The sequence below is a fragment of the Anas platyrhynchos genome, chromosome 10 (genome assembly GCF_047663525.1).
Source record: "Anas platyrhynchos isolate ZD024472 breed Pekin duck chromosome 10, IASCAAS_PekinDuck_T2T, whole genome shotgun sequence".
NCBI classification, from domain to species: Eukaryota; Metazoa; Chordata; class Aves; order Anseriformes; family Anatidae; genus Anas; species Anas platyrhynchos.
Genome location: NC_092596.1, coordinates 14,746,193 through 14,763,742, shown reverse-complemented (window position 1 = coordinate 14,763,742; position 17,550 = coordinate 14,746,193). Strand labels below are relative to the sequence as shown.

Here is a 17,550-nt window from a genome sequence, read left to right as displayed (position 1 = left end):
TGGACACAAATTTTGGACATAATCCCAGAGACCCATTTACAGAGGATCTGACAAGCTGAGAGGTGCAGGAACTCCTGCTCAGCTCCTCTCCTCAGTCCTGCGTGCTGCAGGCTCGGGGGAAACACATGCAGCCCTGGAGGTTTCCATCCCAGGCCTCCTGCAGAAAAGCCAGGATTTCTTTTCCTACTGTGCTCACTCTGACAAACCCCAAACCAGCCCAACCCCTGCGTCTGCCTCGTGTGCTCCCCCAGCCCAGCTCGGGCTGATGGGAAGGCAGCAGTGCAGCCCTCACAAAGCACAGGGCTGTTTATATTAGGACAAAAGTGACACGGAAAGAACAGACCTGGAAGGAGCAGGTCCGTGCACACGGAGCCAGCTGCACATTACACGCTGGCGTGCAGGGAGGGAGGTGGCACGGGCTGCTCAGCAATGCTGTAAGCTGCTGTCCCAGTGTCCTGTCAACACTGGCACAAGGGAGTGTCACTTGATTGCTGGTGACCTTTTCAACTGGTTTAACAGGATATTAGTTCCTGTGCGACAGCAAGTTTTCTCTCGATGTGTTTACCAAACTGGAGTTTGCATTAATTACTTCCGCCCCCTTCCCCAAAGAGTGCGTTTGTGAATCCCTTGGCCATGCACAGTGCTGTGTCCGGCTGCCTGGTGGCCGTGTCGGCACAGCTGGCACGTGCCGGGCTTCTTCAGTGTCCCCACCGGGACATGGTGACAGGTGGTGCTGGCTTGCTCCAGGAGGGTGGAGCGCTTCCATTTGATTTTCTTCTCACCCACCCTTTTCCCAGTGGGCTGCTGTGTCTCTGGGTGAAGTTTGCTCGGAGCTGGAGGGCTGGGTCGGGGTGTTTCTGAGGCAGGCTCGCAGGGTGTGCCATGGCTCTGGCTTGTGCCCTTGCTCCCCTTCACGCAGCAGCAGGTGCTGCTGGCTGCAGTGTGCTCTCAGCTACAGAGCTCTGTCCTCTTCCATGGTGTCAGCAGCACATGCTGGCTTTTTTTTGACCTCTAGAGAAGGCAAATGCACGAGGCTGGTATTTGCTTGTCCTCAGACATACACCGAGTTTGAGCACCAAAACGCATTAAGCAGTAGTAGAACTGCTGGAAGTGCTAAACGTCATGGAGCTTTACACGTTGTTCCACATGAATAATGCAAGGGATGTGGCTTCTTGTGCACTTTGTTAGGAGTAAGCTGTTTTGTGGACTCCAGAAACCCCAAACTGCCCAGCTCCAGGAGCGGATCCGCTGGGATGTTCAGGTGGAGCATGCATCGTGCCAGGGCTGGATGTCCCGCTCGCTGCAAACATGCCAGTGTCGCTTTGCCCATACACCACTTTCTGCCAGACTCCTCTGAGCACAGCACAGCCCCTTACATCCCTGTGAACACCATGCAGGACCCGACCACCCTCCCTAGAGCTGCCAGGGAACTTGGGCGCACACTGACCCTGCCGGGACGGATCCTGCCCCAGCAGGGTCTCAACGCAGTGCAGGGCAAGCAATGCGGGAGCTGCTTTGTGCTGGAATGCACCAACCACAGCACAAAAGAAATTCCTTGGCTGCGCAAGCTTCACTGGTTCCCTCCTCCTGGCCTCTCTGAGTGGTTCGATGCCGCAGAGCCAAGCTCGTGACTCGCAGGGAAGCCTCCTGGCAAGAGGGTGCTGAGCCTGGGGTCAGGAGCAGCCGCAGCTGGGCTGAAAGGGGCCCTTGTGCCCTTTGCTGCTGGTGAAACTGGGTGGACAGGCACAGCTTGTGCGTGCTTGGCCACCCCATGCACCCGCAGCCGAAAAGGGCAGCTCCTCCCAAAATCCCTCAGGGGCTTGGTGCTGGTCCATGCCTGAGCAGTTGCTGGCACAGCCGCTGCTGGATGCTGTTCCCCTGCTGCTTGGGCCCCCAGCCTTCCCCCTGCATCCAGGAGAAGCCCACCGCTGGGGTTTCTCCTCGGGGACAAGCTGACCTCTCCTGTGCCGGCTGATGTATTGTCCCTCAGATGCAGGTGCTGTGGAAATGTTTAATGACATTTATTTGACGCATTAACCCCAGGAGGAAATTGTTAAAGTCTAATCTCTGTTCATCTGTGTACGTCTTGAGTTACTCTTCCTTATTAGATCTAGAGTGGATTTACACTTTCATCAAAGAGAAACCAGCCTGGGAGACAGAACGTGCAGCATGGCTTGGGCAGGCACGCCGTCTTCTTACTGAGCCTTTTCGGGTAGCACCACTCTTAGAGCGTGCAGGTGAAGCAAACTTGGGTGCAACTTGCGATACACGAGGAAACAAAGGAAATGAGCATATATTTAAATAAGCATTAATGATGCAGGCACGCATGTCCTAAAACATCCTCCTGTTGCTGCTGTGCTCTTTGCTGCCTGAACCCCAGCCGCTGATCCCAGTGGATTCCTCCGATGCCTGGTGCCAGCAGCAGTTCCCTCCCCTGGCAAGTGCCTGCGGTGGGCAGCGGGCTCAGAGGCGGTGCAGCGGCTCCCCAGGACAACCTCCCTGCACCCGAGGCTCCTCAGCAGCCTGGCTGCCCGAGGCCACGTTCCTGCAGCAGGCGGGTGATGAAGGAGGCTGCCAGCAGTGGTGCACCCCTGCGACGGGGCCGTTCCAATCCTGTTTTCGTTTGTGTGAAGCTGTGTGCATTCCAAGGGTAATCCGCGCAGCGAGGAGCTCGTGGTATCCCGTTACGCAATGACTATTTTTATGAGCAGGGGGAGAGATGTTTGTGCTCTAAAACAAAGTCCCGACTGTCTGGCTGCGCGATGAGTGCTCGCTGTGACCTCGTGGCTGCTTAATGATGGCTTTGGGGGCTGCCAGCAGTGTTTTCAGCACCAGTAGAGATGCACCTGATGCACGGCGGGTGGCCCTGGGGACTCCAGCCCCTCCTGATGTTGCCAGCTGCCCGGTTTCTAACGGGGCACAGGACAGAGCCTGCTGATGATGCAGCCTGGGGCAGAAGCTCCCAAAGTATTACTGAAGCTGGGCAGTGAGACGGTGCTGCCCGGACAAGGGCTCCCAGCAGGCACAAAGCTGCGCAGCGGGTGGAGTGGATTTATAGCAGCTTTTTCCCCGCAGCCAGGAGGTAACCAGGAAGCGCCCAGGAGCAGGGCGATGGAGGATCGATGCTGCTCTTCTCAGCTGCTGCAGCGACCGGGCATGTGGTGAAGCGGGGGAGAGGATGGGGATTTCTGCATGGGGTGTAACCCTGCTTTGTGAAACCCTCCTTGGCAAACAGCCTTGGACAGTGCTCGGCGTGGCCCTGCCCACAGGCTAGGGCACCTGTTTTGTTGTTTATTATTATTGTTATTTATTTTCCTGGAGTCTTGCACAGTTCTGGGCACTGGGGTAGCTCTTCTGAGCACTCCCCAGCCCTGTGCTGAGCTTTGCCTGGGGTTTGCTCTCCCGGTGGGAGAGGCGTGCACAGAGCAGGGTTTGCTTTGGCTGAGGCAGATTTCCGCATTACACGAGCACGTGCGCTGTTGCGCAAAGCCTGGGGACAGCAAGGCAAGAGGCTCTCGGCACTCTCGGTACTTTCTAAGCTCAAGGGAGTGAATTTAAGTTATTGCTCTGCCCAGCCTTGCTCCCTGTACAGCCCCCAGTGCAACTCTGCTCACATTTTCTCCGCAGTGACAAACAGCCCTGTTTTCCTGCTCCTGTTTCCTGCCTTTTGACTTTTGGCCATCCGCATCTCCCCTCTCTTCCCACGGCAGTGGGGTTTCTTGCAGGGGACCCTTGCCAAGCACCAGGTTTCCTTTGGAAATCTTATTAAACATGCATTCAGTAAGTACCCCTTGAGCCGAGAGCTTTTGGCTGCCCTCCGGGCCGCTTGCAGACCTGGCGCTCTCCAGGCTCCTCTGCAGTGGAAGCAGAAAATGAATTTGGTTTTCCTGCTGTGGCTTTTCCCCTTCCAAGTGCTTGTTTACACTGCAGTCACTTTTTGGCCCTGCAGCCTCCTACCGGCTTCCTGTCTCCTGTGTGCCTGAAGGGATTTATTACTTTTTCATGCCTCGTACTAGGCATTTACCAAACTCTCTTGGCTGACCCCGCGGAGCTTTACATTTAACCTGGCAGCATTTACCATCCTTTCTGCTTTTCTCATTTGGACACAGCTTAAGCCATTTAGGAAAATGTCTTCTCCGTTTTAATAGCCTCCCTCCCCTGCAGTCCAGCCGTGCTTTCCTCCGTTTCGCCTTTACAACATCCTCGGGGCCGGCGCTGTGCGTTGGCTCTGATGTCTCGGTGTGGTGCCTCTAAATAGGCTCGCTGCTTCCCACCCTCTTTGTTACCCCTTTCGCTTTCTTTTTAAAGAGCTTCTCACTTTTTATGCAGTTCCCCTTCTGAAATCAAACACTTCTGCCGTAGTCATGTGAGCTTTTGCTCTTCCTACAGAGATTCTGAATCTTGTGGTCAGAGCCCAGCCGGGCTCTGGAGCAGCCTGGGCGTGAGGAGCTGGGGCTGCTGAGCACTGTGGGGGCTTCAGCGGGAAGGAGCAAGGACCACTGCAGCCCTGCTGCTTCCTGCAGGCCCCTGAGAGACTAAAGCACTCCTGGCAGGGTTGGGAGGGGGTCCAGGCACCCACATCCTCTCTGGAGCCACCTCTGGGGCAGTGGCTGTCCCATTGTCACCCCATAATTGTCTCCGGAGCAGCAGGGCTGGGATGTCCCATGCTCACATCTCTCTCCAGAGCCCCTGTGTATAACAACAGGCCAGGCTGAGGGTTTCTGCTTGTGGCACTCTGGTTGCATCATGCCAGGTGGAAAGAGGGAATTTATCAGGGAAGGAACAGGAGGTAACACAGTGACAGCTGTCAGCTTCAGAGCTTGTACGTCCTGGACCTGGTGCCCTGTGACCGCACTCTGGAGGCAGAGCTGGTGGGCACAGACACGGCATCCCTTGCAGGATGCTGGCATCAGGCCTCCTGCCCAGTTCTGTGAACATTTCTCATGCTGTTTTGCAGATATCCACGAATTCTACGACTTCACGTTGCGCTCTGCACCCCTGCAGCCTCCCGGCCCGGACGCGCATTGCAGCACAGCCCGGCAGCAGCATGGGGCCGGCAAGCCCGGCTCCTCAGACACCCCCAGAGAGCCCCAAAATCTCCCCGAGGTAAGAGCCATTCCAGCACGATGCTGTGGGGCCGGACTCTGCACCCCTGCACCACGAGACAGGCTGGGCATCAGCTCCCATGCCCGCAGCATGCAGGCAGGCGATGCCCGCTGAGCACCACAGCCCAGCCAGCTCACACCACAGAGCGTTTCCACACCTCCTCTGTTGTGCCTTGCCTCAATAATTAGGCAACATCTCTGGTTCAGAAGTGTTAATTGAATTATTCCTAATGCAAGGGGCTTCTGCTCCAGCTCTGCTTCCTGTTCTGATGCGTTCTCCCATGGACACATCGGGACTGTCTGATCTAGCCGCCTTGCAGGCCGCTTCTGATGACTGAAGTAGGTTGGGCCTTTTAAGTTTATTTTTTTCAGGATTTTTTCTAGCTCTCAGATAACTTCCACGTCTCTTGTTTGCGTTCTCTTTAATTTCCAACAGCCTTTAAAAAGATAGGCACCAGGCAGGGAGGCAGCAGTTGAGCAGTAGGGTCTGAGTTATCTCAAAGGCATGAAGGCAAACCAGCAGGGGCAATTTGGCCTTTCCAGGCCCTGCTCCCCACGCAGCTCTGCTCTGTTGATTGCTGCCTCGCACCTTGCTGAGGGATGCTCTGCGATGCCTCTGTGCTGGGGATATGGGAACATTTCTGAGTCATTTGATGGTCAACAGCAAGAACAGGGGGGACAAAAATGCGAACAATCAGTGCAGGAGATATCCGTCCCTCTGACTCAGGAACCTTTTTTGCCCTGTTTTTTCTTGAGCCCTTCACACTGATGGTCTTCTCTTTAAAGGCAAAACTCCAGATCTAGTCTATTGTTAGGGATCGGTTTTCACTGGAATTATACCTTATTTCTGGAGCAACAGGCAGTGAGATCCCATTTTGTTCACTTGGGTCTCTTGCGGCCCCAGTCTCTGCAGACAGGCCTGCCCGTCAGGCCCTGAGGGATGTGATGGTCAATAAGGGCATTTAAAAATCCATGTGGAAACAAGTGGGAAGCCTGCACTGAGTGAGCTGCAGAGGTTTTGCTTTACCCGAATGCAGCCCAAGCACATGGACACCATTAAATCCCTTCTCCAAAAAACATGCATTGATGCATCCCGTATTGGCAGAACATCTGCGCAGAAGAAAAGCAGCAGGGAGCTGCCCCTGCCCAGCCGCGTGATGCAGCCCTGCTGCCCCCTGCAGTGACCCCGATGCCCATCCAGAAGCAGTAGGGGAGATGCGGGTGCATCCAGCCCGCCCTACCCACCTGTGTCCCTCACCTCGTTTCAGGATCCAGCCGAGGACGGTGAGCGGAGGCTGCCCGTGGCCACCTGCGGCACGCCAGGGACCCCTCCGCGGCTGGTGAGGGTGACAGCCCGCAGGACGGAGGCACCGACCAGCGTCTGCAGCCTGGTGCTGGGCTCCCGCAGCGCCCTGCCCCAGGTGAGCCCCCGCACCGCGTCCCGCCCGGCCGGCGGCTGCCACCGCGGGGACAGCACCGGGGCCGCGTGCCCCTAGCACCGCGGGACGGTGCCGGGGAGGTGCTCCCCTCGCCGGGGCTGGCGGTGTTCCCTCGGGCAGTTCCCTGAGTGGTGCTCAGGCTGGGAAATGTGGCGGCGACCCGCACGGCTCCGAAAACACCCCTTTGTGCTAGTGCTAGTGTGGTCCAGTGGCAGCCCTCCGGGTTCGGAGGGCAGATGGATGTGGCACGGGGATGGAAGCTGCGTGGGATGGAAATCCACCCAGCCCTGTCTCTCTTGCCCCCCAGCTCTGGCACTCTCCCACCTCGCAGATTTCCAAATTTCTCTCCAAGATCTTAAATGGCAGGTCCATTCCTCAGCATACCAGGAGCTTTTCTCCGCTGTCTATTTACCTGCAAACGCCGTCTGTTTGGATGTGCATCGTAAATCTCAGCTTCCTCCTGGTGCGAGTACATCGTCTGGGCTGCGCATCTGATGCTAGTTTTAGGGACGAGTGAAGGGCAAAATGTGCTCTGAGCCTCTTGGGAGGGATGAAGTGGCCGTGATGGATGGAGTTCACCACAGGTTTAAAATAATACGAAAACATTGTTTTCCTTGGCATGGTTTGAAACAATGCTTGTTTGCTAGGTTGGATTCTTCTTCCAAGATACTTTAAAGATGAAAATTACTCTGCTTCTTTTCTCACCTTTTTAAATGTTTCCCTTCTTGTTCTAGACCACAATAAAATGGGTAATGCCCCATTTTTTCCTTACTGTTTAATTTCTCCTTTTTCCTCTTTGCTACTCTCTACGTTTTCAAACATTCACCAGGTCTTTACCAGTGGCGGGAGGGTGGGACTGGGGTTGGATGAAGACGACAGGAGGATGGGAGCGGTTTGGGTCAGCTTGGATGCCGGTCAGCAGGGAACAAAGGAGAGGTGCAGGGGACAAAGCTAGGAGCCTCCCTCGCAGAGGCACTGGGCTCAGTGCATTTTTACAGATTTTGGGAAAAGGTTGCTTTAGAAAAGAGCATATTTTCTAAAATTAAGCAATTGGAATAAATTCCTGGGCTGCACCTGTGGACACGGGGCAGGCCCGGGGCAAAAACCCACAAGGGGCAGGAGCCTGATCAGTCACCAGTCAGCCTGCAGATTTCAGGGATTTTCTTCCTCAGTGCCCCTGGCTGTGTACTTTGGGTCTCTTGCATCCAGCCCCTCACGTCTGCCTGAGTTGCAGTGTTCCCTTCAGTAAACGACACCTAGCCTCAGTTTTGGGACTTCACACGGTGGGGGATCTGCTGTGGGGAATCTATAGCCTGGTTGTCCCGGTGGTTATTTATCTTTTCCATTAAAAATCTGCACTTTGCTGCCAGCCTGGATTTCTCTTGCTTTAGCTCCCAGCCCCAGGAGATTTTGCTGCCTTTGTTTGTCAGGATAAAGGGCCGCTGCAACCAGAAATGTTCCCAACATGTAGGTATTTATAGATGCGTCTGAGTTCCCTCTTAACTTTCCCTTAGATAAACTAAACAGATTGGCTTCTTCACTCTCTCAGTGTGAGGCAGGTTGTTCCAGCCCTGAAATAATTCCTGTCGTTCTTTTCTGAAGCTTTGTTATTTTCAGCCTCCTCCTTTCCTACCCTCTATCAGTATGGGTCAGGAGCAGGTGCTGGGTGCTGCTGCCTCCAGCCAAGGGCCTCTCACCTGTCCCAGAGGATTCCCATGTGCAGAGCAGGGACCTGGAGGGATAAACCTTTGGGATGGCGGCCTTCGGTGCTGGGCTTGGCCACTATTCAGCTTGTAGTCCTGCCTGAAACTCAGCTTTCTGTGAGGCGTGGGGCAGCTTTCCTGGAAAATGGGATCAAGCTGTGCTGGAGAGCTGCGGGCTCGAGAGCTGCTCTTCTTTGAGCACTGCTGAGCCAGGATGCAGGTGATTTGACATGGAGGTGAGCCCGTTCCCTCAGCTGCCTTCGTTGGAACGAGCTCGTCACTGAAAGCAGGCTCTGTCCTGGTGGAGCAGGACACCGGCAGGCCCCGTGTGAGTGACCCAGACCACGAGGCGAGGGCAGCAGTGCCTGGGGGACACCTTCGTGCTGAGGATGTCCCAGCTCCTGCCCAGCACCGCTTTGGGTCTTGGCTCTCAACAGCCCCAGTGTGCAGGATGCCTTCGGGGCTGGCTAACCCCCTGCATCGCACCCCTGCCCAGCTCCTCAGCGTCTTCCTGTTCCCCGGCTTTTGGTGTGAGCATTTTGCCATGGACATTTCCAAAGCGGGTTGCAGGAAAACGCTTAAGTTGGCAAAGGGCTTTCAGAAGAACCAGGGCAGCAGCTATAATAGGTGATATTTGATGGTAGGGCACGTGGGCATCAGCTGCAGGGCAGAGCAGCTGCACCCCGGTGCTGTCAGCCCAGGCACAAGAGCTGTAGCGGGCACCCTGCCACTGATAAAAGATGGAAAGATTAACTGGCTTGTCCTGCCTGAAGTAAGTGCAATTCTCTTATCGCATCCATCAGTGTAAATAAGTTTTCTGTTGTCCTGGCTTTGTCCTCGCCCCTGCCCGCAGCTCTCCCCGGCGGTGATGGCAGAGCAAAAGCCACCATAACCTGCTTTAGCCGGGAAGATGCTCAAGAAACAAATTGCCTGTCTGCACAAATGCTTCCAGGAACAGGAAATTTTCTGTCTGCTGGCAAGGCTGCGCGTGCACTCGGAGTAGCCCTGCAGCGTGCAAATGGCTGCTGCTCAGGAAGCGGGACCGGCACATCGAGCACCAACGTGTATCCAGCGAGTTTCCTGACGGTGAGGCTCAGGGCGCTGAAAGCATCCCTCACTGGAAAAGTGGATGTTCAGCCTGCTAAGGGACTCAGCCAGCTGAAATGCCCTGCTGAAGCCCTCGGAGGCACAATCACACCTGGGCTGAGGGCTTCGTGGGGTTTTGCCAGCCAAATCCTCCATTTCGACCTTTCTCTGAGCCCCGTGGTTGCTTTATCAGGGCTCCTCAGGGCTTGTGTGTGCCTGCAGGGGGAAGACCCACGAAGCTGCTCCTGCAGCCGGTGCTGCTCGCCTGCGCCCGGAGGGTGGCAGGAAGGCTTCATCCCTCTGAGAACCCCATCCTCATCCCCCCCCTCCGGGGAGCAGAGAGCAGCCAGCTGGAGAGATGAATTCAAGAGGAACAATACCGCTGATGAGCAGAAACTCTGCGCCTGCGAGGAAGCGCTGCTCTTCCCCTGCCATCCCCTCCTGCCTCCCGGCACAGCTCCGGAGCTGCTCTGACTTCATCTCTGTCATGGTGCCAGCGCGGTGCCGCCCTCCTGCAGCCGCCTGCCCTGCATCCATCCCTCCTTCCCCGCATCGCTGAGCGCCGCGGCTCTGTCCTTGCTCATCCCGACAGCCAACGCTGAGCACCAGCAGATCTTAGCGTGACGGGGAGAGAGAGCACACGGGAGAGGCTGCTTCAGTAAACAGATGTGCCTTGTGTGCTTCTGCAGTGCCAGGGGATGGGGAAACTCACAGGGAGGGCGTGCTGCTGCTCCCCCAGGCTGGGGGTGCAGGGGATGCTGCGGAGCGTGCCTGCAGTGTGCTGGGTGCGGGCTGTGCTTTACCCCTGCTGGGCCGAGGCCAAAAACATCCCCTTCCCTCCTTACGTCCAGGGAGGACATGGCCCAGCTCAGCAGAAATGCCCCTGCCGGCTGTTAGGAGCCAGCAGAAGAGGCATCTGTCCACTCTGACCTGCAGCTCGGGTGCCAAAAAGGTTCACGGAGCTCCCCAGGGGTTTTGGCAGAGAAAGGCAGGCTGTACCGCCAGCATGGCGACCGGCTGTCTGCTTCCCCTCTCCTTCTCTTGAGTGCTTTTTCCTGCCTCCCCATTTCCCTTTGGCCAAAGATAAGGATGTTCCTGTGCTCTGCGCCTTTGCTGGCAGGTGCAGCTGCTGCTGCAGTGGCTCAGGGCACCTGCAGGGCTGGGGTGAGACCAGCAGATGCTGTGGCCACAGAAAAGCCCGCTGCAAGCTCCCCGCTGCCATAGCTGTAGCCCCACAGCTCTTAATTTCCTCTGCAAGGTGTGCAGAGGGAAAGGGAGCCAGGCTGCCCGGCTCCAGCCAGCTGCCAGGTTGCTGGAGCATCAGGTCAGAGAAGCAGGTCCTGAACGCAGGTGGGAGTCTGCCAATTAATGCAGCCCCTCCCCAGAGCATTCCCCGTGCACTTCCGAGCATACATTTAATTTTAGGAGAAGCGGATAAGAAAAGCAGCAGCCCAGAGGCCCCGGAGGTGAGCTTTGGGTTCTGAACTTCGTTTTTCTCCAGCAGTTTTGTGGTTCAGCATCGCAGACGCAGCCTCGGAAGCCAAAGCACCGAGGCCAGGAGGATGTCTGCCTGCTGTAACTCGCTCCGCCTGAGCCGTACGTCAGCCCGTGCAGCATGGACACCCGGCTGGGCATCTGGCTGCCCATGTCGCGAGGACGCTGCTGTGCAAAGGGGATTTCAGCGAGCGCTGTGTCAGTGAGAGCTGTCACTTCGGTGGACGTTTTGGGGTTGAATGGCCTCGGCTTTACTAGAGGCTCTTGCTATTCCTGCTGCTGAGATGAACAAGGAGATGCTTAGACCTGGGTTCTCCCGACTCAAGATACAGCTCCAGTGAAGGATGAAAAAGTTGGTGGAGCCACCAGCCTGTCAACCAAAGGGTTGTGCACAGCCACCTGTTCCTACTCTGTTTGGGGCCTTTCTGTCTAAAACTGGTAGCAAAAGGAAGATCCTCATCAGGCTCCGAGGCTTTTCTGGCTCCACAGCATCAGAAAGCCCTGCTGGAGAAAGGGCTGTTGGTCTGTACGTTCGTTCAAATCAGTGCCTTGCCCAGGACCTCCATGACCACCACGCAGTCAGTTTGCTCATCGAGTTTCCAAAACGAGCTGGTGCACCCCGCTGCGGGCCCCCCAGCAGCACCAGGTCCCCGCTGTGCAGGAGGTGATGCTGTGCAGGGGGTGAATGACCCTGTTACTGCTGGAGCCCATCTCCCGCAGCACAAAGCAGCCAGGAGCTTGGAAGGGATCCCGGTGGTGCTGCGCCACCTCCTTGCCCCCACCCTGCTTTGCTCAGCCGCCCTCCTGCTTGCTTCTGCCTGCTCCCCCGCCAAGCCCCAGGTGCACGCACATCGTGCCTTGCAGCGGTGGCTTTTGTGCCAGAGTCATTTGGATTATAGGACAGGTGCTGGCACAATGGAGCAAAATCCTGCTCCGAGGCAGGCGCAGGGGGTCTGTGACCCACGGGGGAGCCTGCAGCGGGGGATACGCCACCCCGATCCCCGCCTGCCCGCACTCCGCTCCCCCTGCAGCCTCCCCAGTCTCTCAGGAGGCTGATGACAAATCTCCTGGGTGCCTTTCCGCAAAACAAACGGGCTCTCCTCTCCATTTTTTTTAGAGGAACAAACCAAGCTTGAACGCGGAGCCTGGCAGGCCAGCTGCTTTCTATCTGGAACGCTGGAGCTGGGGGAACGTCGCTGCATCTTAATGGCGCCGGGCTGGACGGAAATCAGGATTCTGGTGGCAGAGGCAGCACCAGCGCTGTTATAAATAGAGCAGCCATGATAACTGCTCGTGAGGGCTTTTAGTCTTTAGGATTTGGAGGATCAGCACTGAGCTATGCTGAGAGATCCATTATCCTTGGCTTTTGTAGGAATTAGGGGAATCTGCAGGGGAATGAGGGCAGTGGATGAGCGCAGGTTTGGGAATTGTCCCTCGTGTGAGGCTGAGCGTGGACCTGTTTTAAAGGAGCTCTGTGACATGCTGCTGCCTCTGGCTTTGCTCTGCTTGCTCTGAGGCAGTTGGACCACACGTGGCTGTGGTGACACGAGCGTTTCGGTCAACCTGGTGCTCTGCTGGGGGAAAGCAAGGATTCGCTCCAGCGCCTGTTGTAGCCGTGCAGCCTGCACGCACACAGCACCGTGCCACAACTTGGCTGGCGTCGCGCCTAAGAAATGATTCCAAGCACCGGGATTCAGGCAAAGGACCTCTGCGCTCTGTGGCCTAGATAGCTGCTGGAGCTGGCACCGCCCCGGCGTGCCGGTGCCCAAAGCAGTGGCCTGCAGAGCATCGTGCTTGGCCGGCACTGATCCCCAGCCCCACAGCCAGGTGCTCACCTGCGCGTGTCCAGAGCAGGGCTTGGGGCTGCCAGGACCACGGCAGTGTCCTGCCAGACACCTCCCCGCTTTTCAAGGTAATTCTGAGAGCAGGTCACTTCGCAGCCGGTTTCCAGCAGACTGCGGGAGGGTTTGTAGGTAGGAACTGAGGGAGAACCTGCACTGCGGCACTGGGGGAGGCACAGGCTGGTCCTGGGGCTGGTTTCAGTGCTGAAACCGGGGCGAGCTGTGCCTGCTGCACCATAGGCGTGCTGCAGCGCCCTGTTGTGCTCTCAGGTCTCTCTCCCTGGGCCAGCTGTGTCACCATGTCCCACCCCGCAGTGGCAGATTTTGCAAGCTGAATGTCGCGTGGTGTTCTTGCAGGGAGATTTTGTGCACGTCGGTGCTGCCTGGGTGCACAGCAGGAGTGTGGCAACGAAACCGCTCTCCCCACTGCCTGCCCGTGATGTCCCACTGACATCACGGACGGCGTGTGCCCAAACCAAGTGTCCTGGTTTCAGTTAGAACAGAATTAATTTTCTTCCTAGTAGCTGGTGGAATGTTGTGTTTTGGCTTAGGATGAGAAGAGTGCTGATAACACCCCAATGCTTTAATTGTTGCAGAGCAGTGCTTATACTAAGCCAAGGACATCTCAGCCTTTTGCTCTGTCCTGCCAACGGGCAGGCTGGGGGTGCAGTAAGAGCTGGGAGGGGACAGACCCAGGACAGGTGACCCAAACTAGCCAAAGGGGTATTCCATACCATCTGACGTCATGCTAAACAATATATAGGGGTGGCTAGCCGGGGGGAGGGGGCCGGACTGCTCGGGGTTAGGCTGGGCATCGGTCAGCGGGTGGTGAGCAATTGCATTGTGCATCACTTGTTTGTACATACTATTATTACTTTCATATTATCACTATTGTATCATTATTATTATTATTGTTATTATTATTTTTGTTATTATTATTTTCCCTGTCTTATTAAACTGTCTTTATCTCAACTCACGGGCTTCACTTTCCATTTCTCTCCCCCGTCCCAGAGAGGGAGGGGGGAGGGTGAGCGAACGGCTGCGTGGTGTTTAGCTGCCGGCCGGGTTAAACCACGACCTCTTCTTCCCCAAGATGGCGGCCGGCCGCTCGGCCTCGTACCCAGCATAGGCTTCGCCGCGGGCCTACTAGAGCAAAAGCTGGCTCTATCCACCCCTTATTCCATACCATTTATGTCATGCTCAGGTTACACTCTTTTCCATACATTCTAATTAGTCACCTATAGTAATCATGGTAGTGATAACATACAGTATAATATACTAATTAACATGGTACAATTCAGTTCATGGGCTATTCTCACCCAGTATTAAATCTCCTTGAGGTACACACCGGACCTCTCCGTTCTTTTGCATCACCCACCAAGTGTATCCAGGTCCCTGAGCGAAAACAATTCCACGAATAGGTTTGCCTTTTCCTGAGGCAGGAGTAGCCCAGACTGTTTTACCCAGCATATTTTTTACATGCACTACAGGAACTTTATCCCCATCTACAGTACGTAACAGGTTTGATTGGGCAGGTCCAGCTCGGTTGGTAGATCCCCTAGTATTGACTAACCAGGTGGCCTTTGCCAAATGCGTATCCCAGTTTTTGAACGTCCCAGCGCCCATTGCTTTCAAGGTAGTCTTTAACAGGCCATTGTATCGTTCAACTTTCCCGGAGGCTGGTGCATGATAGGGGATGTGATACACCCATTCAATACCATGTTCTTTGGCCCAAGTGTCTATAAGGTTGTTTCGGAAGTGAGTCCCATTGTCTGACTCTATTCTTTCTGGGGTGCCATGTCGCCATAGGACTTGCTTTTCAAGGCCCAGGATGGTATTCCGGGCGGTGGCATGAGGCACCGGGTATGTTTCCAGCCATCCGGTGGTTGCTTCCACCATTGTAAGTACGTGGCGCTTGCCATTACGAGTTTGAGGGAGTGTGATGTAATCAATCTGCCAGGCCTCTCCATATTTATATTTCAGCCACCGTCCTCCATACCAAAGAGGCTTTGACCGTTTGGCTTGCTTGATTGCAGCACATGTTTCACAGTCATGAATAACCTGTGCTATAGCGTCCATGGTCAAGTCCACCCCTCGATCACGAGCCCATCTGTATGTTGCATCTCTACCTTGATGGCCTGAGGTGTCATGGGCCCATCGGGCTATAAATAATTCACCTTTATGCTGCCAATCCAGGTCCACCTGAGCTACTTCAATCTTAGCAGCCTGATCTACCTGCTGGTTGTTTTGATGTTCTTCAGTAGCCCGATTCTTGGGCACATGAGCATCTACGTGGCGTACTTTCACAGCCAGGTTCTCTACCCGAGCAGCAATATCTTGCCACAATGCAGCAGCCCAGATGGGTTTGCCCCTACGCTGCCAGTTGTTTTGCTTCCATTGCTGTAACCATCCCCACAGGGCATTTGCTACCATCCATGAATCGGTGTAGAGATAGAGAACTGGCCATTTTTCTCGTTCAGCAATGTCTAAAGCCAGCTGAATGGCTTTCACTTCTGCAAACTGACTTGATTCACCTTCTCCCTCAGCAGCTTCTGCAACTCGTCGCGTAGGACTCCATACAGCAGCCTTCCATCTTCGATGCTTCCCCACAATACGACAGGACCCATCAGTGAACAGGGCATATTTCTTTTCATTCTCTGGTAACTGGTTGTACAGCGGGGCTTCTTCAGCACGACCCACCTCCTCCTCTGATGATATCCCAAAGTATTTGCCTTCTGGCCAGTCCATGATCACTTCCAATATTCCTGGGCGACTGGCGTTTCCTATTCGAGCCCGCTGAGTAATCAGTGCAACCCACTTGCTCCATGTAGCATCAGTTGCATGATGCGTAGAGGGGACCCTTCCCTTGAACATCCAGCCTAGTACTGGCAATCGGGGTGCTAGGAGGAGCTGCGCTTCAGTACCGACCACCTCCGAAGCAGATCGAACTCCTTCATATGCTGCCAATATCTCCTTTTCAGTTGGAGTATAGCGGGCCTCAGATCCTCTGTATCCCCGACTCCAAAACCCCAGAGGCCGACCTCGAGTTTCCCCAGGTTCTTTCTGCCAGAGGCTCCAGGTGGGGCCATTCTCCCCGGCTGCAGTGTAGAGCACATTCTTTACATCTGGTCCTGTTCGAACTGGCCCAAGGGCTACTGCATGGACTATTTCCTGCTTGATTTGTTCAAAGGCTTGTCGCTGTTCAGGGCCCCATTCAAACTCATTCTTCTTACGGGTTACTTGGTAGAGCGGGTTTACAATTAGACTGTAATTTGGGATGTGCATTCTCCAAAACCCCACAACACCTAGGAAAGTCTGTGTTTCTTTTTTGTTAGTTGGTGGAGACATAGCTGTTATTTTGTTGATCACATCCATTGGGATTTGACGACGTCCATCTTGCCATTTTATTCCTAAAAACTGGATCTCTCGTGCAGGTCCTTTGACTTTATTTTGTTTTATGGCAAAACCGGCTTTCAGAAGGATCTGGACTATTTTCTTCCCTTTCTCGAAAACTTCCTCTGCTGTGTCACCCCACACAATAATGTCATCGATGTACTGCAGGTGTTCAGGAGCTTCCCCCTGCTCTAGCGCAGATTGGATCAGTCCATGGCAAATGGTAGGGCTGTGTTTCCACCCCTGGGGCAGCCGATTCCAAGTATATTGGACTCCCCTCCAAGTGAAGGCAAATTGTGGCCTGCACTCTGCTGCTAGAGGGATGGAGAAAAATGCATTAGCGATATCAATTGTGGCGTACCACTTGGCTGCCTTTGACTCAAGTTCATACTGAAGTTCCAGCATGTCCGGCACTGCAGCACTCAGTGGTGGCGTGACTTCGTTCAGGCCACGATAGTCCACTGTTAGTCTCCACTCGCCATTAGACTTTCGCACTGGCCATATGGGACTATTGAAAGGTGAATGGGTCTTGCTGATCACTCCTTGGCTCTCCAATTGACGAATTAGCTTATGGATGGGAATCAGGGAGTCTCGGTTAGTGCGATATTGCCGCCGGTGCACAGTTGTGGTAGCAATTGGCACTTGCTGTTCTTCGACCCTCAGCAACCCCACAACAGAGGGGTCCTCTGAGAGACCAGGCAAGGTAGATAATTGTTTAATGCCCTCTGTCTCTAAGGCAGCTATACCAAAAGCCCACCGGAACCCTTTTGGGTCCTTGCAATATCCTCTTCTAAGATAGTCTATGCCAAGGATACATGGAGCATCCGGACCAGTCACAATGCGGTGCTTTTCCCACTCATTCCCAGTCAGACTCACTTCAGCCTCCAATACAGTCAACTGCTGAGATCCCCCTGTCACTCCACAAATATAGATGGGCTCTGGTCCTTTATAGCTCGATGGCATTATAGTACATTGTGCACCAGTGTCTACTAAAGCCTTATACTTCTGTGCGTGTGACGTGCCAGGCCATCGAATCCACACAGTCCAATAAACTCGATTGTCCCTTTCCTCCCCCTGGCTGGAGGCAGGGCCCCCCTAATCCTGGTCAGAATCTTCTTCGTTTCTGTGTTTGAAGGACTGTCTGCTGGAAGTTGGAGCAGCAAACTTTTCAGAGAATCCCTTTTTCCTGATTGTTTTCTTTTGCAACTCACGTACCCGTGCCTCTAGGGTCGCAGTAGATTTTCCATCCCATTTTCTCATGTCCTCTCCATGGTCTCGTAAGTAAAACCACAGGGTGGCACGGGGTGAGTACCCACCAAATCGTCTTCCTTGTGTGGGTGAACGCCTACCCCTGACAGCTGAGACACTGCTTTGTACAGGTACAGAGGAGAATAATCTCTCTTCAAGTTGGTGAACCTTTTCAGAAAGTTTCTCCCAAGTGTTCTCTTTTGGTCGTTGGACACCGGTTGGTTCAGGTTGGGGGGAAGAT

The 17,550-nt window shown here is 54.8% G+C and overlaps 1 protein-coding gene across 3 annotated transcripts in view; it reads left to right on the top strand.

Annotated features, from left to right (window-relative positions):
• Window positions 1-17,550, top strand: part of DLG3 (discs large MAGUK scaffold protein 3) — an 80,785-nt gene that overhangs the window by 2,802 nt on the left and 60,433 nt on the right. For all 3 annotated transcript variants that reach the window (XM_038184315.2, XM_038184316.2, XM_038184314.2), the window contains exons 3-4: window positions 4,958-5,106; window positions 6,374-6,526. In XM_038184315.2, coding sequence (XP_038040243.1) covers window positions 4,958-5,106; window positions 6,374-6,526 — 302 coding nt within the window. The remainder of the gene's footprint in view (window positions 1-4,957; window positions 5,107-6,373; window positions 6,527-17,550) is intronic.